We start from the raw sequence: 23,348 nt of genomic DNA, 5'->3' as shown, positions 1-23,348 counted from the left end.
GTGGAATTTCCAGCCCCTCTCATACAGGGGACCGCCGAAGCACAGAGGAATTGTACTAGGTGGCCCAGATCCATAGATTCAGAGGATTTTAAAGCCAGAAGGTCCCTTAAAGATCACTAGGCCAAACTCCTCATTTCACAAATGGGGATCCTGCGGCACAGAGAGAAAGGGACGTGTCTAAGGTCACTCAGTGGCAGGTTCAGCTCCAGCACCTAGGGAGCAGTAGTAACCCTTCCTTGGACCACCCTACTTCTCTATGAAAGAATGAAGAAGCTTCTCTCCTAGTATCCACAAGGAACATCCTTCAATGGATTTGCTGCAATTCAACCAACACTGATCTGGGGAGGACTTATCATGTGTAAGGGGCAGAGGGGATATGAAGATGAAACATGGTGGTCCCTAACCTCAAGGAGATTATAAAACAATACCAGGGAAATCAGATGTGAACAGAAATTAGTGTTCCAGGATGCAGACAGTGATATGGGAAAGGAGAGATCAAGAGATGATGTGCCAGGAAAAACTGAGGGGAGATCACGGGCAAGGAGTGAAAAGGGGCAGTGGAGTGAACTGAGATGCAAAGATGGAGGGCAGCCCTACTATAGCCAGTTGGCCTTCCATGGCTTCTGAGACAGACCTGGTCAGACCTGCATGGGGTATGGGCTAGTCTTCTAGCAACGGTGTGAAGGACACACCAGAGGGGAACACAGTAGGGAGGACACTCCGGTAGTCTAAGGGAGAGGGTCCTAAGGGCTGAGCAAAAGTGAATACATCACTGTCTGAAAAATGTCTGGAAAAGGGAACCCTCTGATGCCACGGAGAAACCACTCACTTACCCTGACGATGAAGAGCTCAGCTCCCAGCTGGGCAGTCTGTTCTGTAGAAAGCTGCAAATAAACAATCCCAGGTAAATTTCAAGAAATTCCCATCGGGAGTCAAATACCGTAAGCCCACTGAGCCACCATCCAAATTCCCTGACTGTAACGAAATGTTGCTGTAGTCGAATGACATGCGTCATTCTGAGAACTGCTCCAACTAGGAGGCCATCCCACCCGTCTGGTTTGTTGGGATCACACTCTGGGTGGAGAGCTTGAGCCCAGCTGGCAGAGGACAGCCAGCTTGGGAGGCACCTTTGCAGCGAGGATGGAGATGATTGCCACAGCCATCCTCTGCATGTTCTGGTCTTCGTGGTTACAGAGCCACTGCATGACGAGCTTGGCAGCTTCAAACCTGCAAGGAGACAGGGGTTTCCACAGATGACTCCTGAAGGCATGAAATCTGCAGCTAGCAAGATGGGTAGAAATAGCTCCAGGCACTATGACCAATCCAGCAATACCAGTACTAGGGCTGTATTCCAAAGAGATTATAAAAAAGGGAAAAGGACCCACATATTCATAGCAGCTCTTTCTGTGGTGGCAAAGAATTGGAAGTTGAGGAGATGCCCATCAATGGAGGAATGGCTGAACAAGTTGCGGTATATGAATGTAATGGAATACTATTGTTATAAGAAATGATGAGCAGGCAGACTTCAGGAAAACCTGGAAAGACTTGTACGGTCTGATGCTGAGTGAAGTGAGCAGAACCAGGAGAACACTGTACACAGTAACAGCCACGTTGTGCGATGACTAATATTGATAGACTTAGTCCTTCTCAGCAATGCGAGGATCTAAGACATCTCCAAAGGTCTCATGATGGAAAATGCTATCCATATCCAAAGAAAGAACCCTGGATTTTTAATGCAGATCAAAGCATACTATTATCACTTTTTTTGTTTTTTTTTCTTTTTTGTGGTTTTTCCCTTTTTGTTCTGATTCTTCTTTCACAACACAACTAATGTGGAAATATGATTAATATGATTGTACGTGTATAACCTATATCAGATTGCTTGCTGTCTTAGAGAGGGGGAGGGGAGGGAAATTTGAAACTCAAAATCTTATAAAAATGAATGTTGAAAACTATCTTTATAATACTATTAAATGGGAAAAAATAAAATAATAAAAACAAAAACAGAAAACAAAAAACAAAAAAAGAAATAGCTCCAGGTTATTTCCTGGGAATCAGAGAGCCTGGATTCAAGTCTTGCCTCTACCACCTAGTATATATGGGATTGTGGGTAAGTCATTTCACTTCCCAGGGCCTCAATTTTCTTATCTGCAAAATGGGGCTAGTATACCAGCCCTGCCTGCCTTTCCACACTGGCTCTAATGAGATCACGGATAGGAGAGTCCTTGGAAAGCTGTGACAGGTGATACCAGCACATGGAATTATTATGTCAACTCTGGTTATGAAAACCGAAGGAGTAACTTAGGGACAGGTGAGAAAAGGGAATTTATGCACCATCCATAGCACAGGAGGGAAGGTAGTACAGAATGCTGAGGAAAGAGCTCTGGTTGATACACTGATTCTCTGGGTGACTCTGGACCCATTGCTCTGAGTCTCAGTTTACTCCTCTATAAAACGAGGATATTCCCTGTGCCACGTGCCTGACAGGATTGTTGTAGACCTTAAACTGCTTTAAAAAAGAATCAGAGCTAAATATCTAGTACTTTCTACTCCTATTAAACATTGAATTTGCTCTGATCTGTAGCCATTTATGCTCACACTTTCTAATAGCCTGTGACATCTGACCTATGACATACCTGAGGGCAGAGCTATGGCTCTGGGGTAAGAATGGCCCCAAAGGGTGTCTGTATCTCTAAGATGAGGAGGCACGATGAGTCAGTATCAATCGAGGATGCTCTCTACCTCCCTATCTCCCCACGGAGCTCACAGTGTGGTGCATTCATTCTACACAAGAGGAGCCAAGTAAAGGCTGAACCAATGAATGAGTTTGAGCACAACAGTCTCAAAATGAGGCTGATCCGACAGAGAGGACAATCAGGTGACGCCCCGGGGCCCAGGGACTAACTGCTAGGACCTCACTTGCCTGTTAAATGGAACATCCTGAAGGATCCGGTCACTGCACAGTGAAAGAAGGCAATTTTTCTGTAGCTGTCAAGCCAAAGGGGAAAAAAAAACCTGGATAAAATAACCTTTAAAAATGACTTAGAACAAACAAATCCCAGACAGGTCCCCTCTCTTCAGGAAGAGGCCAAGTCTTTCCAACACATTTTCATACCACTCCCCAAACCTTCTTTCTTCCCACCTGTTTAGTATAACAGCCCTAGCCCTGCCCTGTGGAGTCTGACCTAAGGAATCAACACCCTGATTACTGATCTCACAGAGAAGCTAATTAATGTACATCCAACAACCAGCATTAATTAAGTTCACACTAGGTGACAAACCCAGTGCTAGGTGCTGAGGATACAAAGACAAAAGGCACACAGTCCTTGGCCTCAAGGAACTTACAGTCCATCTGGAGAAACGATACACAACATACGTGAGTATAGACGGAATATAGACAAAATAAATGAAGGGCAGTTTGATGCAGGAGGCACAAATCTGGGAAGGCTTCCTGGAGGAGGGCTGAGTCTTGAAAAAAATCAAGCATTTTTAGAGGAAGAGGGAAGGAGGAAATGAATTCCAGGAATAGATCAGAGCTGTGTTTGTTCTTCCAAAGTCCATGCCCTGGCATTCAAGGCCCTGCCCTTTCTTTCCAGCCTTGTCTCGTATTGTCCCCGGGTACTCTTTGCCACAAACTGGCTCAGTACCTGCTACGCTCCTGCCACATGCCAGGCATTGACTGCTCCCCTGGTGCAAGAAACCCGGATATTGATAGTGAGGAGTTAAGGGGGACCCAAGGTTGCAAGCCTAGAGGACTGGGAGGATGGCAGTGCCCTCAGCAGTAATAAGGAGGTCTGGAAGGTTTTAGGGGGAAAGATGAGTTCAGTTTGGGATCTGCCAAGTTTTAGATTTTTCCTTGCTGGACCGGTAGATTTGAGAGGCTTAGCAGAGATATGGCAATTAAATTCTTGGGAGCTGATGAGGTCACCAAGTGGTACAGAGGGAGAAAAGAAAAAGGCTCAGGGCACAAAGGCCATGGCACCGATCATGTCTGCTTGGGGAAAGAGAGCAAGTTGAAAAGACTCTGGGGATACAGAACGTGCCTGCCCCCTGGGGTAAGGGAGCTTGCGGGTCACGGCAACCGTGGCAAGGCACCAATGAAGCACCATAGCTGGCCCCACAGCCATGTCATTCTACCTGCTTCTGGAAGGCAATCTAACCCCAACCAAGGGTGCCTGAGAGAGTACTCTCAGAGACAGCCCCCGAATGACGTGGCCCCCAGAGCAGTTCTGGGCATCACCTTCAAACTCCCACCCTGCTTCACCTGAGAGTTCATACAGGGAGGGTTAGCAGAAGGAAGGGAAGGTGAATAATGCCTGGACAAAGCAAGAGGCCCCCTTACAACAGAGCAGTGAATGACTCTGCTGTGCCTCTGTGACCCAAACATGGCCATGTATAGAGTGGGCGGGCTGCAAAATGTCATCTTCAAGGACAACAATGCTCAGCAAGATGAAAAGGCTGTTAGTGGTTTCAGCAATTTCCTGGAGGGAAGAGAGATAAAAAAGAAACAAGCCAGAAAACGGGCCACCTAGTCCCCAGGAACATCCACAAGAAAGGGAGCGTGGATACCAGGTAAGGAGCAGCTAAGAAAGCCAAGGTCCTGTCAGAAAAATCACGAGGACGTGTTGGAGCCCCAGCTCTGCTACTCTTGATCTGAATGGCTTTGCTTGGCAAATGCCTGGAGCCCAGCAGGTACTTAATCAATGCTAGTCGGCTGACTAAGGTTGGAGAAGTCACTTATCCTGCTTGGGCCTCAGTTTTCTTCGCTGGGAATGGGGGGGGTGGCTTGAAGAGATGACCCAAAATGCCCTATCTGTGATCCTAGGACCCTCAGGAGGAAGCAATCCTCTACAGAATACCTCCTCCTCTGGGGAACACAATTCCTTGAAGTTCCTACATTTGTATTAAGTTAGGAGTGGCCAAATCAGGAAGTTGGGGCATATAGACTGTCAGGTCACTCACTCTGGTGATGCATGAAGAGATGGCTGTTAACAGCAGAAAGCAACCTTGAAGTCCTGGGAGGAGGCTGAAGACCAAGGTCTGGAAAGCCATGCAGCCACAGTGACATCTGACTCCCTACGCTGAGTGAAGGTGACGGGGAGCTGGAGGAGAAAGGCAGGTCTGGGGAAATGAAGGGCCAGCTGAGAGGACTGTGCCTGAGCTGACTGTGTACACCCTAGCTAAGATACAGGAATGGCAGACAGGGTCTTCATAAGGGGGAACTAATATCACCTAACAAAAGCTAGTGAAAACATACTGGCTTTGAATCCTGCAAACCTAATTCAGAACACTTTCAACAGAAATTACAGGGAGAGGGGAAAGCTGCTGGAAGAGGAAGGCCACATAGTATAATGAGAAAACCCTGGACTTGAATTCAGGAGAAATCTAGGGTCCAATCTCATCTCTGATATTTCTGAGCTGTGTGATCAAAGGCAGGGAAATTAACCTTTCTGAACCCATTTCCTCATTTATTTATTTATTTTTTTTGGTGAGGTAATGGGGTCACACAGCTAGTATCAAGTGTTTGGTCTGAGGCTGGATTTGAACTCAGGTCCTCCTGACCCCAGGGCCGGTGCTCTATCCACTGCGCCACCTAGCTGCCCCCTCATCTCCTCATTTAAAAAATAACTGATACTATCTGATAATGTAGATACCTCAATGTGGGTACTTCAAAATAATGTAGGCACCTCAAATGATATCCACGTGTCAGCACTGATGCACAGAGTAGCAAGTACGACAGAAGAGGAAGAAGAGGAGAGGCCCAGTGACTCACAAGATACAACACAATCCATGCCCACACCTCTACACAAAAGCCCAAAGGGTGGGAAGGGGACAAACACTGGAGATCCTAATGGAAGGATGGGACCGTTGGCTGGCATTTGTCTCCAGAGGGTATGACTCATTCAGAAGAGATACAGAGAGATAAAAAGTATAAGAAAATGGAACAGAGAGAAGAGCAAAGTCCTGCACTTGGCCTCAAACAACCCACTTGAATTTGACAAGGATTCAATGCCCATTACATGTCAGACTTGTGGCTTCACCGGCCCAGAAAACTCCCTGGTGAATGTTCTCCTCTCAATGCAGGCTGGCACCATCCCTGCCACTTTTCATCTTGGAGAGCTGTCAAGGGCACTGGGAGGCTAAGTGACTCGCCCAGAGTCACACAGCCAATGGCTACCAGAGGAAGGCCTCAAATCCTCATCTCTCTGGCTCTCCAGCCATTATATCACATGACTGCTCTAGGTCATTTGGGCTCCAGGCATCTACAACTGCCATCAGCTGCCCACCCCAAAGGCCAGTCTGTGTGTGAGGCTGATGCCAGTTACCTGCTGGTGATTAGGAAAGTGTTCCATGGCTTTGAGCAGCAGGTGGGTCACGTCAGCCAGGAGCCGCACAGGCATTCCCACAGCTAAGTCCTGCTTGGTCAAGTTAAACACACACGCACTCGCTGCCAGCTGGACCGGCAAGTTCATGGGGTGGTTCCTCATTCCAATGACCACCAGCTGAAATGAAAGAAGCCCACCCTGGAATTCAGGCAAGTTGGGAGCAGCGGCCCCAGAACATCAGGGAAGGCACCAGCTGTGACCACCTCGACCCATCCCACTGGGGCTGACATTGGTGCTGAATGGGCTATGAGTCTGACCCCAGAGGCCCTTTCAACACTTCCACTGATGCTGCTGCTGCTAAAAAGGTCAGAGTCTTAAGGTGTAAGGTTAAGGGGTTTTAATCCAGCAGCTCATTCCAGTTGGATCCCTTTCCCATCATCATTAGGCAAGAACATTCCTTGAGATCATTCTCCCACTGGTTTCCAGAATCTGTCTCAAGCAATACAGTAGAGCGGAAGAACTGGAGCTGGAAGCAGAAAGCCAAGGTTAAGTCCTGGCCTTGGCTTTCTCATCTGTAAAATGGTCATGAGAGGAAGCCATTCCCCCTCAGCCCTCCAACCTTACCTTCAGTATCTCAGGCTTTGTTTTTTCCATGACATGGGTCAGGCTGAAGAGGTGAAAGAGGGCTTCCCGGACAAAGAAGGCCCTCTCGCTGTATCGCTTCAAAGCTTCCGAAATCTGAGTCTCATTAGCTTCCCCAGATACCTTTAAAACAAGATCATTTTTGTTTAAAAACCAAACACACACCAGGTTAGAACAGCATGTTCTCTCAGCTCCAGAACTGGTCTTCCAAACTTTCAAATGTGCTATTTCCACATCTGACCAACCCCATTATAGGTACTCCCCAACCCAAACTCATTTGACACCCGGTCTCCCATCAGGCGTGTGACCCTCTGTGTCTGGCAGCTGCTCCACAATCTCCAAGACCACGAGGTTTTCTAATTTTCATAACAACTGCCCGGTTAGGCACATCAAAGAACATGAATGAACCGAAACAGAGCAAAGTAAGCAGAAACAGAAGAACGGTTTACACAACGACCATTACGATGGAAAGGAAAACAATCCTGTAAGACTTCAGAACTGTAGGGAAGGCAGTGTGCCATGGTGACTTCAGAAGGCCAGTGTTAAAGCCCACGTCCATTCTCTTGGAAGGGAGAGGGCAGACTACTGACATAAAATGAAGTACACGTTGTCAGACGCTAACATGGTTTTTTTGATTACTTATATTTTTCTTATAAGGGAAGAAATGGAGCATTATGAGAAGTGTTAACACTGTTAAAAAGAGCAACAATAAAATGTTATAATTTGTCTAGGGACATAAAGATAAAAGATCTTAATCAGATTATGTTATCAGATAATTAGATGGTGTAAGCAAGGGGGTGTTTAGTGGGGTGGTGAATGTAGCAAATTGTAGGAGTTAGATATTATGGAGCCCTCCCCCCCATATATATGTATGTGTATGTGTGTGGGGGTGGTACAGGTCATTAGATATTTCAGGAGAAAGCATATTGTGGTAGAAAGAGTCCTGGACTTAAGACTCAGACAATGAGGGTTTGAATTTTTTTTTTTTTTTAAGGCAGTTGGGGTTAAGTGACTTGCCCAGGGTCACACAGCTAGTAAGTGTCAAGTGTTTGGTCTGTGGCCGGTTTTGAACTCAGATACTCCTCACTTCAGGGCCGGTGCTCTATCCACTGCGTCACCTAGCTGCCCCTGAGGGTTTGAATTTTCAACTCTGTGGGGAGACTAGTCATGGAAGTCTGGGCTCGGCTCACTGCACTTGCTCATCTGTAAGAAGAAAGGGTGAGAAAAGGTGACCTCTGCAGTCCTAGGTATGACCTCCTGGAGGAGCTGGGATCCTCACAGCTGCTCAAAAGCCAGAAGGAAGCGAACTGGGCCAGATGAAGCAAGGAAAGGCATCATGCCTCCTGAAAAATGGGAACTTGTATGAAATAATGCAGAGTGAAACAAGGGGAGCCAAGAGAACATTGGACAGTAACAGCAATATTGTCTGAAGAGTAACTGTGAGTGCCCAAGCTATTCTGAGCAATGTGATCATTCAAATCAACTACAAAGGATCTGTGAAGGAAGACGCTATCCACCTTCAGAGGAAAAACCGACCTATGGAAGAGGCGGGATTTGGTTCCACACATATATTCATACCAAATGCTGGCCTCCTGTAACGCAGATTTGGGAGGGAGCGAGGGAGACAACTCGGAGCTCCAAATGTAACAAACAAACCAATACATGAAAAACAGGGACTGAGTCAACTCATCCGGAAGGACGAGGGAGTAGAAAAAGAATACACGGAAAAGCTGAAGAGGCAGATGAAAGATAAGAAGCAGCAGAAATGAGTCCCTGTACATTGTGCCATGGAATCTTCCAACTGTGTGCCAGGCACTAGAGATCCAACTACAAAGAGTGATCATATGCAAAGCAGTTAAAGAGAGGTTAGTTTGGGAGGGAGGGAGATAGAATCTGGGAGGATAAGGAAAGGCTTCATGTAGAAGATGATGCCAGATCTTTCATTTTCACATCACCTACATTTCCCCCTGTATCCTTCCTCTTCTCCTGCCCCAGAGAGTCATCCCATGTTATAAGGAATATTTTTTTAAGAAAAAGAGGAATAGAAAAACAATAAGCAAAACTGTTAAATACTCTGAAAAAGTCTGAAAATCTATGCCCTGTCCCATAGCTGTGCCACTGGGGGACTCCCACTCCAAAGAGACATGTATGTGTGTGGGGGGGTGTATGTCAGGGGGAGGGGGACCAGGCCTCCTCACGTCTCTTCTTTGGGGACCAGCTTGTTCTTTGTTGACTTGCAACGTTCACCGACCTTGTTCTGTGCCTGTTTCGTTTTCCCTTCCCTCTGTGTTCTCCTCACTGTTCCTGCTAATTTCTTGGGTCGGCTGACTTCACATTGTACCAGTCCATATAAGCCTTTCCATGATTCTTTGCACTTACATTCCTTGATTCCTGCAGCTAAGTGACTCTCCATTATACTCAGTCAACATACCCTGTTCATCCATTCCTCAACTGATGGCCATCCACTTTCGTTCCTAGTTCTTTACCACCACCAAAATGCTGCCATAAATAGTTGGTGTATATGGTGCCTTTCTGCTTAACTGACCTTATCAGACCTCCTTGGGGCATACTGCCTAGCAGGGGGATCTCTGGATGAAAGGCTATAGACATCTTAATCCCTTTATTTACATAGTTCCATATTATTTCCCAAAATGGTCATACTAATACACAGCTCCACCACCAAGGAGCTAGGAGACCGATCTTCCCACAACTACTCCAACGCTTACTATTTGCATCTTTTGTCAACATTGCCAATCTGCTAGTGTGCTGGGTAGAACATCTGTTGTTTCAAAACTGTTTTGACCTTGCATTTCTGTTATTATCAGTGATTTGGAACACTCTTTCATATATACTCGTTAGTAGTTTACAATTCTTTTGAGAACCATTCATTCCTATCTTTTGACCACTTACCTGTTATTGCAGGATGGCTTTTGGTCTTGTCTGTTGTGTGTGTGTGTGTGTGTGAGCGTGAGCACGCATGCATGCACACATGCTAAGAATGAGTTTCATCTTAAAGGCAGAGGTAAGGAGGAAGTGCATTCCAGGCACAAGGGACAATTGAGAAAGCACCTGATCTGGGGAAGATGAGAGGGCACATGTAGGGAATGGCCACTCCGGTCAGACACTGGGACATGAAGTCACAGGGCTTTGGGATGAAGAGAAAGCCCAGTTTTCTGAGTGAAGTCAAAGGCCAGGTCCACAGCTGAGAGAGGAGGGGTGTGGGGAACTTTGGGGGAGAAGAGGTTGGGGAAAGCATCTGTGGAAAGGGAGAAAGGGAGTCCATCAGGGAGAATAAAAGAATGGCCTGGCTGTGGGAGAGCTCAGTTGCGGGGGGGTAACACAAACTGGCAATGTACCCGCTCAGAGGGGGTACAGGATTGAAAAGCAGAGGAGGGAGTGCAGAGCTGAAATCGCCAATTACTTGCGGTTGAGGTTGGGGAGGGAGGAAATGTGAGGTCAGAGCAGGGGTAAGGGTCAAGAAAGTGCTGAAGGGTGGAGGAAAGAGATGGGTCTGGATGAGGGCAAAGAAGAGGTGCAGGAGGGGTGAAGCACAGGGAGAGGGATGAGAGGAAGTCACGGTCTGACGGGGGAACATCAGAGGTGCCAATGAAGGAAGAACTCTTGTGCCACCCCTTGTGTGGCTGAGGCAGAGTGAAGGGACCAATGGAGGCTGACCAAATGGGAAGTGAGGGGGTTAGAGGGGGAACCTGTGTGAACCTCAACGTTTGGAAGACAAGTCACAGTCCTGTGGAGGGGAGGATCATGGTGAAATGATGAAGCTGCCGACTGAGGGGGCACCAGAGAGAATTTACTTGGGGGTAGACAGATTACTCTACAGTTGAGTAGTAAGAATAGATGCTACCCTGGTGAAGGAGGCCTGGATTTGGGTAATAACTGCAGAATGTGAGGCGAAGAGATGAACCAAGAGAAAATGCCATGACAACAGTAAGCTCCTCTGACGTCAGCCAGGGCATCAGCAGCCGAGGCAACAAGGAGTCAACAATGCCCACGAGAAGGGTATGGTGATGGTCCACCATCAGAGGGGGCCTTGTAGGCACAGTGCAAGATGGGAACACCACGCCATCCTGGGGACAAGTTCAAGGGCGAGCGGCAGGTGTGTGAGTCCAGTACTGACGTGTCTGATGCACAGGAGGGGGTGACACAACCCACAGCCAGACAAGAGGAGGAAAGGTGAAAAAACGTGAAAGATCTGTCGCTCTTTCCTCACATCGCCTCCATCCTTTTAATGTGTGGCACCACATGGCAAAAGCACTCTGAAGTCAGTAGAGATGTGCTCAAATCCTGGCTCTGATACTTACTAATTGTATGACCTTAGACATGTCACTTCACTTCTCTGGGTCTCAGTTTTCTCTCTGTAAAATGGGTGTCTGGACTAGCTACATGACAGGAAAATGCTTTGTTAAGGTCATAGATTCAGAGCACCAAGGGACATGAAAGATTATCTAATTAACTCTCTTGTTACAGAAGAGGAAGTTTCATTAAGGCTTTGTAAACTTCTAAGTGTAATAGAAAGTTAGGTTTGTGTTACTCTTGTTATCAGTATTGGCAATATGAGTTCTGATAATGCTCGCAGTGTGATAGTCATACAGGAAAGTGATGCTGACAGCGAGTTCTAAAAGAACCACAAGATCTCAGACCTCAAAGGGATTCCAGCAGCACCTAGTCCAACCTAAACCTGAAAAGCCAACCACACAACAACAACCCGGGCAAGTCACTGACTCCAGTGAAGGGACAGCTCGGATGATAAGTTATGCCGGGGGAGGTGGGAGGGCTTAAAATGTACCACTGACACTCTTGCAGTATTCTGTTAGCTGGGGAACATGATGATGTGATAGCTTTCCTTTTAAAAAGGCTGTTTTCTTCAGTCCCCCTCCTTTGACAGATTGAAGAAAGCTGTCCACTCCATCCAACGTGCCCCCTCCCCCCATGCCTCCCCATGGCATAGAAGGGAGCCGAGGTTTGGCAGGCTGCGCCCACGGAGGAGATCCCTGCTCATCTCTGCCAGGGTGGCAAGGTTCCAAGCACAGGACCAGTGACTGGTGACTGTTCCAGGGTTCACAAAGTTTGGAGAGACTGAGCACCAGCAGAGAAGGAACTTTTTTGGCCAGGACAACTCATAAAATTATCTCCTAAGGGGTGGGGAGGCTGTGATCTATTCTGGCAGAAGGAAAACCCATACTGAGGAAATCCCTGTTCCTTTCAAAGACTCCAGAAAGAACTCCCCTTTCCTTGTTTTGTTCGACAAGCAGAGGCAGCGGGAAGAACGCTGGGCTTGGATTTGGGTGCCCAGTGCTGACTCTGGCTGCCCCTCCTGGGTGTGGCCACGGGAAGTCACTAGATCTGCTTGACCCTGAGCGTCTTTGTCTGAAACAGTGAATGAATGAAAAAGCATTCATTATTGGGTGACTGCTATCAGTAAACACGTATCAGAGCTGGCACCGTGTACCCCGGATTTTAAAAAGTAACAGGTCTTACCTCCAAAGAGCTCAACACATACAGGCGAGTGGTAACCAGGGAGGGGAGTTTGTTCTGGGGAGGTAAAGAAGACAGGCCTGCCTACGTAGGAGGCAGACAGGAAGGCAGTCTGAGGTCTCGGCCAGCCAGCAGATAGTGGGATAAGTGGGCTGCTCTATGTATACTCAGTCGCCACTTACGTGGGTTTGGCCCTACAGAAGGAGCTCAAAATGAGGGGAAATTTTCCCCAGGGTCTGGGGCCTGGATTCTGAAAACCCCAGTGTGGAAGTCTAGGTCTCAGGTCCGGGTGGGGAAGGCAGGTGAGCAGGCTTGGTTCAGGGTTCCATCCTGTCATCTCTCCCAGCTGGTCTCTAAACGTTAATTTTGCTATGCTTTTAGTTCTCAACTGCTCCCTTTCGCTTTGCTCCCCAAATAAGAAACAGAAGCAGTTCATCATTCCAAAGTCTCCAATTACTCTATCTGAAGACCCAGGGTTCCACTTCCTATTCATCTGTGACAGGCAGTCTCTCCTCCATCATACCAAGAAGTCAAAGGCCTTAAGTCAGAGGTATAAACACATAAAGCCTATGTGTAGGAAAACACAGAGCACAAAGAGCAAGGCAAGACATTGTCTATATTCTGTTGATTCTGGAAGGTTTATGAATTTCCTCTACAAAATACAGGCTCAAACTACCCTCATATGCAAAAATGAAGGAACTCTCCATTATTGCCACGTCAAATATTCATAGCCAATTAAATTGCCTACGTGTTTTACAGACTGAAAAAATGCTTTTCTGGTGATTCATCAATCTGGTACCTCAAACTGCCCCAAGGTTCCATGATTTCCTTAGTAATTCCCTTCCACCGACACAGATCACAGTCCCTTTTCCCCTATGGTGGGCTGTCATAAGTTACTGCATCTCTTTTCCTGATCCCACGGCCAATCTTCTGGTAATGAAGACCCTGACAATTAACTAAAATGGCCTCTGGATGACAATCCCTTGCTGGCCTCCTTATACCCACCACCCCAGACTAGCCAACACCTGTTTCTGCTTGGTAGGGCTCTGAAGGCACAACCTTATGGATCTTGGCGTCACCTCTACACCAAATCAGGGAGACATCAGAACTGAACTTAAGGGGAGGTCTTTGAACTATATATAACAAAATCCAATCGATTATCAGTTTTAATCATTACCATGCTAAATTACAAGTTTGAATGCATTTAATTTTGCAGATAATTTAAGAGACATGTTGTCTGTGTATCCAGGGAGTTTATAATCTAAGAAAAACATTTTGTACATAAATATTGTTTCTTTCCTTGATCTCTTTTTCAGTGGCAAAATCACTGAGATCCTTCTTTTGTCTGGCTCACAGGACCACTGGTTATTGGAATGGTTACTAAACAGAGAGTTTGGGTAGGGAAAGCCCGTTCCAGAAGCATCAGAAACACTAAGAGTGGGAAAGGACCTTTGATATCATCCAGGTTCAACTTCTGTCTGGAGTCTGAACCCCCTCTATGAACTCCCCGAGGAGTCATGCAGCCTCTGGCCTGAAGACCACAAGAACGCCGGGATGGGAAGCCTCCCACTCCTTCCCCACTTCCCCGAGGTAGCCCATTTTATTTTGGGGAAGGTTTATTATGAGGAAATAACTCCTTATCCTCAGATGAGATCTGCCTCTCTGTAACTCTCCACTCTGTTTCTACTCCCTCGAATCCAATCCAGGGTCAAACGGAATACCTCTGATCTCTCCTTAACTTGAAGTTCGTTGTTGTTCAGGTGTTTCAGATTCTGGGACCCCATTTGGAGTTTTCTTGGCAAAGATACTGGACTGGTTTGCCATTTCCTTCTCCCACTCATTTTATAGATGAGGAAACTGAGGCAAAGAGGGCGAAGTGACTCACCCAAGGTCACACAGCTAGTAAGCGTCTAAGGCTACATTTGAACTCAGGTCTTCCTGACTCTAGGCCCAGTGCTCTGTGCACTATAATGCCACCTAGCTGCTTAACATGGAGACTCTTTAGCTATCTGAAGAGAACTTGCATGACCTAACTCTTTGGCAGGTTCAACATTCCAAGTTCGTTCAATCAAGTCTCATATGCCTTGGTTTTAAATCACTTCACCACTATCTTGGTTGCTAGCGTAGGGAATCAGTGAGGACTGAGAAAGTGGTGGAAACTGGATCAGGTGAACACTGGGGAGTTGGGCTTGACAAGACGGAAACCTGGGATGGGTGAAGCCTGCGGTGACATGAGTAGGGATTCCATGGAGTTCCCCAGTCGTGTTAGGAAAAGAAACTAGTGAGAGAAATGGGGAATGTAAAAGCACCAATTCTAGCACAAAGTACTCTATAAACCAAAATGTAACAAAAACCAAGAAGTAAAAACATTTTAAACTACCTCTTTTTCTGTGTTAAAATTGTTCAAATAGTTTTTTGTATGCCCCAAGAAATGGACAGTCAGAAAAAGAGATTTGAACTAATAACACCCTTAAATCCACAAGAATTCAAAGCATAGGACATAGATTACTTTCTCCTTGAAGTCAAAGATCTTGTCTTGTTTACTTCTATACCAGCTTCACTACATATTATATAGAGCAGATGCTTACTTAATGTCTGATGAAAAAAATGAGGTGGAATGTTGTAAAATTACAATGACCCAGCTTGGGCCAAAAATGGAGCTATGAGACCACCCCTTCCTCTCTTTTTTTGCAAAAGTGAGGCACTATAGGTATAGATGGGATGCACTAAAAATCACTTTTTTTCAGAGGCATGAAATGTCTGTTAATATTAGACATTGCACCTTTCTTGATATGGGATCAAGATTTTCAAATAGAAACAGTTTTAAAAGCAATGCCTTTCACAAAGGAATGATAGAAAATGTGCTTAAAACCCTTTACGAGGTCACTTTTAAATCCTTCTGAGTTTTGTGGGTTGAAACAGGAATCAATCAAGACCTAATATCAGGAATCCAATACTTCATGGAATCTTTGCCCTGAGAAGGTATCACATGGCCTGGTGATCCACCCACTTAGGCAATTACAGAATCAGTGCCTGGCTCACACTCTTTCTTCATGACCTTCTGCAGTGATACTCCTCAACTATCCTAAATCCCTAGTTCCTTCTGTTATCCCATTTCCATTACCTACATCTGACACAGTTGATCACCTCCTCCCAAATAATCTTTCTTCTTCTGGCATCGTGACCCAGCTCCCTTGGTGCCCCTCTTAGCTATATGACCACTCTTTCTTAGTAGCTTCTGCTGAATCTTCAGCTAGGTCACACCTTTTGACCGTGGGTGTCTCCCACGAGTCTGTCTATTCTCCCTCTACATTACCTCACTTGGTAATCAATTTTCATCTCTATGCCGATGATTTCCATATATCTACAACAAACTCTGGAGTGTCTCCTGAGCTACAGTACCGAATCCCAATGGATGTCCAGTAAGCACCTCAAACATATGTCTAAAACAGAACTCATTTCCCTCCAATCCCTCTGCCCTCTTCAGCTTCTCATTAACTTTGAGGGCATCACCAGCTTTCCTAGTCACTCAAGCTCACAATCTCCGTGTCATCCCTGACTCCTCATTCGTATACATCCCATATTTCCAATTCGGTACCAAATCTTGTCATGTCCACCTTCCCAAACAACACCGCGTATACGCCCTCTTCCCTCCATGCACTCACAACCACCTAGCTCAGGTCCTCCAAGACTTGCAATTTTATTTGACGAATCACTGACTCACCTCTCACTTCACTTCAATCCATCCTCCACTCAGTTATCAAACTGGGTCTTCCTAAATTGCAGGTCTCCCCATATCATGTCAGCCCCCCCTTCCCAAATTTACCTCCAGGACCGACTATAAACTCTTCTGTTTGGCATTTAAAGCCCTCTATCGTCTGGTTCCTTCATACCTGTCCAGTCTTCTTGGGCTTTCCTCCCCTCCACGTACTCTCCATCTTCTCTACTTTATGGGATTACTTACCGTTCTTCCTCCATGGAAGGATCCATGTCCCTCCCCTCCCACCTCCACCTTGGCTTGTCCCTCAGGCCAGGAATGCTCTCCTTTTTCACCTCTGTCTCCTGACTTCCCCAGCCTCCTTTAGGATGGCATTAAATTCTACCTTCTTTCTGCAGGAAGCTTTTCCTGGTGCCCATGCTGATAGGGCCTTCCCTCTGAAATCACTTTCTATCTATTCTGTATATTACATCTTGAATGTACCCAGTTATTTTAATGTTTGTTTCCCCCTTAAGAATATCAACTCCTTGAAGAGTAGAGACTATGTTTTTGCCTTTCTTTTGTACAAATTTAATAAATGGTTTTTGTTATAATCTTGGAAAGGCCCCTGGTGTGATAGCCCTCCACCCTCTCCTCTCTAAATTCCCTCCTTCAACGTCTTTCACCCTCTCTAAACCAACTCAAGTCCCACTTCCTCCCTGACCCCCTCCAACCACAGCAGCCAGGACCACCCTCTAAATCGAATAGGCTCCACAATACCTAAAACTAGAAAGGATGTGAGAGGTATGTCCAACATCCTCATTCTATAGGTGAGGTCCAGATCGATGACGTGATTTGCCGACATCACCACAAGTAGCCAAACTGACTGCTCATCATCAACATGCCTAGAGCCCTGGTTCTATTGAATTTATTTAGCACTGATGTGTACTGATGTGTACCATTCATTTTTCAATATTTACTAGATTACATAAGGCAGTATGCTAAGCACCAGGGAGTAATATCTTATTTATGATCATCATAAAATCATCAGCTCTTTGGAGGCATGAACTTAATCTCACAGGGAAGTATCCCAAAATAATTACAAAGAGCTCTGAACTTGGAGCCAGGAGGGAACTGGATTCGAATCTGGCCTCCAATGCTTACCAGGTCTGTGATCATAAGCAACTTTTTTTGTTGTTTGTTTGTTTGTTTTTGGGGTTTTTTGGTGAGGCAATTGGGGTTATGTGACTTGCCCAGGGTCACACTGCTAGTAAGTGTCAAGTGTCTAAGGCCACATTTGAACTCGGGTCCTCCTGACTCCAAGGCCAGAGCTTTATCCACTGCGCCACCTAGCTGTCTCTATAAGCAACTTATTTGATCCCTCTACACATACCTCACTTTGTCTAAAAAATGGGTATGCTGCCTATATTACTTATATCAGTGAGTTGTTGTGAAGATCAAATGAGAATCTAAGAAGTGCTTTACAAACTTTAAAACTCTATATAAAAGCCAAATACTATTTTACTTCTCTTGTATCCTCACAGGTGGTCAATAAATGAAAACACATTTTCCTGGCTCCGTCAGGAAAAATGGGATTTATAAATGGTTTGTGGCAGAGAGGCTGCCAAGTCTTGTGGGACAGAGTCAAAGGAACACTGGATTCAAAGTCGTAAAAGCCGCGCAAGGCCGGCTCTGTCGCTTACCAGGATCACAGCAGTCAGACCCAGAAGGGCTTTACAGACCAGGTAGGCCAACCCCCAGAAAGTGAAATTCAAAGTGCTAAAGCAGCTCCTGAGGTCAGAAGTCAGGAGGAGCAGCCAGGCACTCAACACAGGGTCTCCTCCCAGAATCTAGAGCTCTTTCTGCTACATCAGGAAGCTTACGTCCCCTATCACATGGAATGAGAGGAAATATTCTGACCAAAGGGAACTCCTAAGCCTCTCTCTGCGGGCATGGGGAGGCTCTGCTATACATCAGCGGCAAACAGGTATAGCTGGAAAACCATGAATCACTTCTCCTTTTGTGTTGGTATCCCCAGCACTTAGCAGAGGACCTGACACACAGCAGGTGTTCCTCAGAGCCTCAGTTTCCAAACGGAGACAATAATTTCTGTAACATCTTCCTCATAGGGTTTAAAAGAAAATAGACTAAAAATGATAATAACATATGACCCTGACTGTTACTCCCAAGGCTAACTCCTCTTCTCCGAGCCAGCACGTCTACTACTACTGTATCGGTGCCCCCAAGTTGAAATCGTTTTGTAAAATGTGCTGACCTTCAAATGGCCTTCGCCAGTGAGGAATTCTGAGTAGCCAGCATCAGTGGCCAACAAGCCTACAAACTGCATGGTAGGCCTCTGCTGGATAAAGGCTTCCACAGCTTTGTCAGTCACGTGCTTCCTCCCGGAAATGTCCAGAGACACAAGATTGGGCAGAATATCCTTCTGCTCCAGGAGGCGAAGAGCTATGTCGGAGGTGAACTGCTTATCATCAGAGATGTCCAGGTGGTTCAGGTGCTTGAGCTCTCTGATCACGTCCAAGATCTGGGTGGTAGTCATCTTCAAGCACTTCAGGTGGTGCATGGTCAGGGACTTGAGCCGGTCTTTACAGGCGAGCAGTGCCGTGATGTCTGTCACTGACGTGTTGGAGACGTCCAGGCTCTCCAGCCTGGGCAGCGAGGCCACATCAGCCAAATCCTCATTGTAGAAGAGGACGTTGGTAATGCTCAAAGCCCGCAGACCAGACAGCTGGCTGAAGCACCTTTCGTAAGGATCTTCCAGGGAAAGGGTGAGCGAGTTCAACACCAGGCACTGCAAATTCTGCTGAATCCATTTGTTACTGCCAAGCCCACTGATGATGTCCGTGATGGTAATGTCGGCATTCACACCGGTGGCATCAAGTTCTACCAGCTTATGATGGCAAAAGGCTTTCCGAAAAGCTACAGCAGAGATCTTTGCTTTGCGGATACAAGCTCGCTTCAAGCGCATTTGGTTGCCTCGGAAAATTCCCACAGTTCCGTCATTTAGTAGGCCTAGGAGAAAAGAACAGCATTCAGAACATTTTTTCCTACCTTAGGAGGAAAACCCTCCTGGTACATTATTAAGTCACTGACCAGAAGAACTAATAACACGTTTAAATGAACCACAGGTTAAACATAGGGACAGGGAGGCAGATGTGTAGAGATGGAAATTACTCAGGAATCACGCAAAAGATTACTCTTGAAGTTGCTTAGAAACTGACAGATTAATATTTTCAGAATTAAATTGTATGAGGCCAAATGTACAACAATCTGATATATTTATGTATAAGAGGAAATACCAGGAAAAGGGAAAATCATCAGACATTATTAGTACTAGGAGACACCAAGGGTATTCCATGTAAATATCCACTATTCCCTCTCTTGCCTTCCAAACTTCACCTGTTGAAATTGTACTTATGCTTCAAGGCCCAGCTCAAAGAAGCTTGAATTCCACTTCTTTCATTTATTAGCAGCATGACCTTGGGCAATAAGTTTCTCTTGCTGAAACTCAATTTCCTCATCTATAAAATGGGCACAATAATATTTGCATTACCTATCTCACTGGGTTACTGCAAGTTCAATGCTTTGTAAACGATTTCTGTTGTTGTTCAGTCATTTTTCAGTCATGTCTGACTCTTTGTGACCCCATTTGGGGTTTTCTTGGCAGAGATACTGGAGTGGTTTGCCATTTCCTTCTCCAACTCATTTTACAGATGAGAAAACTGAGGCAAACAGGATGAAGTGACTTGCCCAAAGTCACATAGCTAGTAAATATCTGAGGCCAGATTTGAACTCAGGAAGATGAGTCTTCTTGACTCCAGGTCTGGCACTCTATCCACTGTGCCAACTAGCTGCCCCTTGCAAACTGTAATGCACCATAAAAATGTGACCTACCATAGCACATATAAATAATAGTAAAAGCTAACATTTATATAGCACCTACTATGCGCCAGGCACTGTGCTAAGCTCTTTAAAAACATTATCTTATTTTTATGCTTACAACAACTCTAAGAGGTAGGCGTTATTATCATCATCCCCAATTTATAACTGAGCAGTTAAGTGACTTGTGCAGGTTCACACAACTAGTAAGTATCTGAGGCCACATCTGAACTCAGGTCTTTTGATTCCAGGCCCAGCGCTCTATTCCCTGTAGCTCCACCTAGCTTCCTTAAGCCTGCATATGTGTGTATATATTGTACACATACATATTCATACATGGAGACTCTAAAGCTATTAGTTAATGCTCTGAGCTCACGTAAGCCCTCTGTGTCAGACATGGAAACAACCCACATTCATGGGTATATTCAACAAAAAGAGATTTATGCACCTTAGAAAACCAAGTTGGCACACATGGAGGCTCCTGGTGCCCCAACAAGGATGACTGCTTGTCAAGGTCACAGGATACTCTGTTTAGAGCTGGAAGGGCTCTCTCGGAGGTCACCGAGTGCAAGTTCCTTGGTCATTTCACCTGTCCGTGGTCAGATGCTTAGTTGGGAGCTGAACCAGGATCTGAACCCAAGTTTTCCTGACTCTAGTCACTCTCTTTACAGTGAGAACATGCCCTGTATAAGGCCAGGATCCTTCTGCAGTCACACACTGAAGTTGACCCTCCATGGAGCCCACTGCTGCAGCATGTCGGTTCACCTTCCGCAACCTGGCCCACACACCTGGCATACACCACCACCACTACCACTTCCACCTCCTCCTCCTCCCCCCTCGACTTCTTTGAGGCCAAAGCTGCCTTCCTTTCCTTTCTCCCTCCCTCTCAAATTAGCTTGTCCTTTCTTATCTCCAACAGAATGTAAGCTCCTCGAAAGAAGGGCCTGTTTTTTGTGTTTGTCTTTCCTTCCCCAAGACAGCCCTGTGCTCATAGTAGATGCCAAATGCTCAATAAGAGATTGCCGAATGAAATTTCTGAATCTTGTTTAACATGTTCGCTGTCCCTCCTAGCTTTATGTCATCAATAGAAACCAAAATCACACTACCACTACCTTAACAATATTGAACAGAAGATTGAGGCTCAATGAGGCTTACAGTATTTAAATAAAGATCCCCCTTCCAAGATGACATCAATCCATGAATAATTACTCTAAGGGTACAATCATTCAATGAGCTCTGAATTCACTTCTCATTCTTCTAACTTTGCCAGAAGACTTTGTCAGACACTTGGCTAAAATCTAAGATAACGTCTACTACGTTTCCATGATCTACCAATCTAGTTACACTGTCCAAAGAAGGAATGAGATTTGTCCGACACGACCCATTCTTTTTTTTTTTTTTTTTAGTGAGGCAATCGGGGTTAAGAGACTTGCCCAAGGTCACACAGCTAGTATGTGTCAAGTGTTTGGTCTGAGGCCGGATTTGAACTGTGCGCTATCCACTGCACCACCTAGCTGCCCCGACATGACCCATTCTTGATGAAGCCATAATGGCCTTTACTAATCACTGCAGCCTTGTCTTAGGGCTCACAAACAATCCCTTTAATACTGCATTCGGGAATTTTACCCATCTGCACAAACTCTCCTTAGTGCCTCAAGTCTGGTGTGGAGGTAACTGTGGAATGGAATGTCAAGGGCAGGTCCAGCAAAGTGTCGCCTCCGGCAGGATCCATCAGGCTTATGAAGCTTTGAGTGCCCAGAGGAAGGTCTCAGTCTACAGGGAAGATACCTGGAACGGGAGTTACAGGAGAACAAAAGGCCAAGAGCTGCCCAAGGCCAGGAGGCCCAGCTGAGGCCCTCCCCATCACTGGGCTCACCAATCCAGGCTCTCTCTGGTCTGGAGTTGAAGATTTTTCCTTTCCCTTTCATTGCAAATCAGAGCATTTGGCTTTTGCTGGGGCAGCAACTACACTCCCAGTTGCCAAAATTTCTCCAAGATCGCTGACTGCGGCTCAGCAATGCCACCCACCAGTTCTTTCAAACTGTCAGCACATGTGGTGTCTCAGCCTGGGGACCAGCTCACTGGGAGCAGTTAGACACCAGATTACTACCCTCACTTACCCTGGAGTATTGCTATTCCCCGATGACCATTTCTGTTCTCTCACTCCTGGCACAAAGAGCATTCAAAGTTCATGAAATACCATGAGCCAGCAGAGTCAACATATACACTAGGACAAATCCACTGAATCACAGAATCGTTTTCTTGCAAAAACTGGAAAGGACCTCAGACACCATCTACTGTAACCCTCTCAGTTTAGAGAAGAGGAAATGAAGGTCAGAGAGAAGTGGCCTGCATATGGACACACTGTACAATGGAGTCACAGCTGGTATCATAGCTGGGTCTACTGACTCCCAGGGGTTTGTTTCTATCTCCCTAGACTGAGCATTTAGGATTTCCCCTTCCCACTTAGAAGTGATTTGGGGGAATAAATTTAAAAGATTTGCCTTCATAGTTTTAAAGATCAAAAGCAGCTGTCTTCTCAGAATAGGGTTCATTCTCTTCCTCCTCTCCACTGAAAACATGGTATTTTGCACCAGACTTCTAAATGTATATTTCAAACCACGTGCAATGAAGGGAAGTTATTCTTGTCAAGAGGTGGGTAACTCAAACTAAAATAGCCAAGAGCCCTGGCCAATTTATGAGGCCCTCAAATCACCAAATCTGAGCTGGAAAGGGGACTTGGGTCCTTAAAGGTTATCTAGTACATCTCAGACCTGAATAGGAATTCTTCTAGAACATTTCTGATAAGTGAGCACTCAGACTCCCTCTTGAAGACCTCTAAAAAAGATGCCTATCACCTCTAAGGCAGCCCATTCCACTTGGTGGCAGCTCTCATTGTAAACAAGTTTTTCCTCAGACATCAAGCAGAAATTGGCTTGCTAATTAATCCCAATTCTCGCCGCTAAAGTCATAAAGACTAAGTCAAATCCTTCCTCCATGAGCCAGCCCTTCAGATCACACGTCCACCCTGTTTTCTCTCCCCTAGACTGAACATCTCCATGCCTCCAACCAGCCTTCTCTCCTTCCCCAATGCATGCTCCAATCTGTCAGCACCCTTCCGACAGCTGAACTGAACACAGTATTACGGGTCATGCAGGCCCAGCTGAGGCCAGATAACATCTCAAACTACCCAGAAAGGGCCAGAACAGGCTAGAAGCTGGTGAATCCTTTTTTCCCTCTGGAATCACAGGATCACAGGTTTAAAGATAGAAGGGACCTCAGAAATCATCTGG

The 23,348-nt window shown here is 45.9% G+C and overlaps 1 protein-coding gene across 1 annotated transcript in view; it reads right to left on the bottom strand.

Moving 5' to 3' along the window:
* The window catches only part of ZYG11B (zyg-11 family member B, cell cycle regulator), a 60,478-nt gene that overhangs the window by 17,822 nt on the left and 19,308 nt on the right, over positions 1 to 23,348 (bottom strand). Inside the window, exons 3-8 of the mRNA XM_027837953.1 lie at positions 18,434 to 19,188; positions 6,951 to 7,091; positions 6,327 to 6,503; positions 2,924 to 2,988; positions 1,128 to 1,227; positions 834 to 884 (exon numbers count right to left, since the gene is read on the bottom strand). Of these exons, the coding sequence (XP_027693754.1) occupies positions 834 to 884; positions 1,128 to 1,227; positions 2,924 to 2,988; positions 6,327 to 6,503; positions 6,951 to 7,091; positions 18,434 to 19,188 (1,289 nt within the window). The remainder of the gene's footprint in view (positions 1 to 833; positions 885 to 1,127; positions 1,228 to 2,923; positions 2,989 to 6,326; positions 6,504 to 6,950; positions 7,092 to 18,433; positions 19,189 to 23,348) is intronic.

The sequence above is a fragment of the Vombatus ursinus genome, unplaced genomic scaffold (assembly GCF_900497805.2).
Source record: "Vombatus ursinus unplaced genomic scaffold, bare-nosed wombat genome assembly UNPS02014825.1, whole genome shotgun sequence".
Taxonomy (NCBI): domain Eukaryota; kingdom Metazoa; phylum Chordata; class Mammalia; order Diprotodontia; family Vombatidae; genus Vombatus; species Vombatus ursinus.
This window is presented reverse-complemented; position numbering and strand designations above follow the sequence as displayed.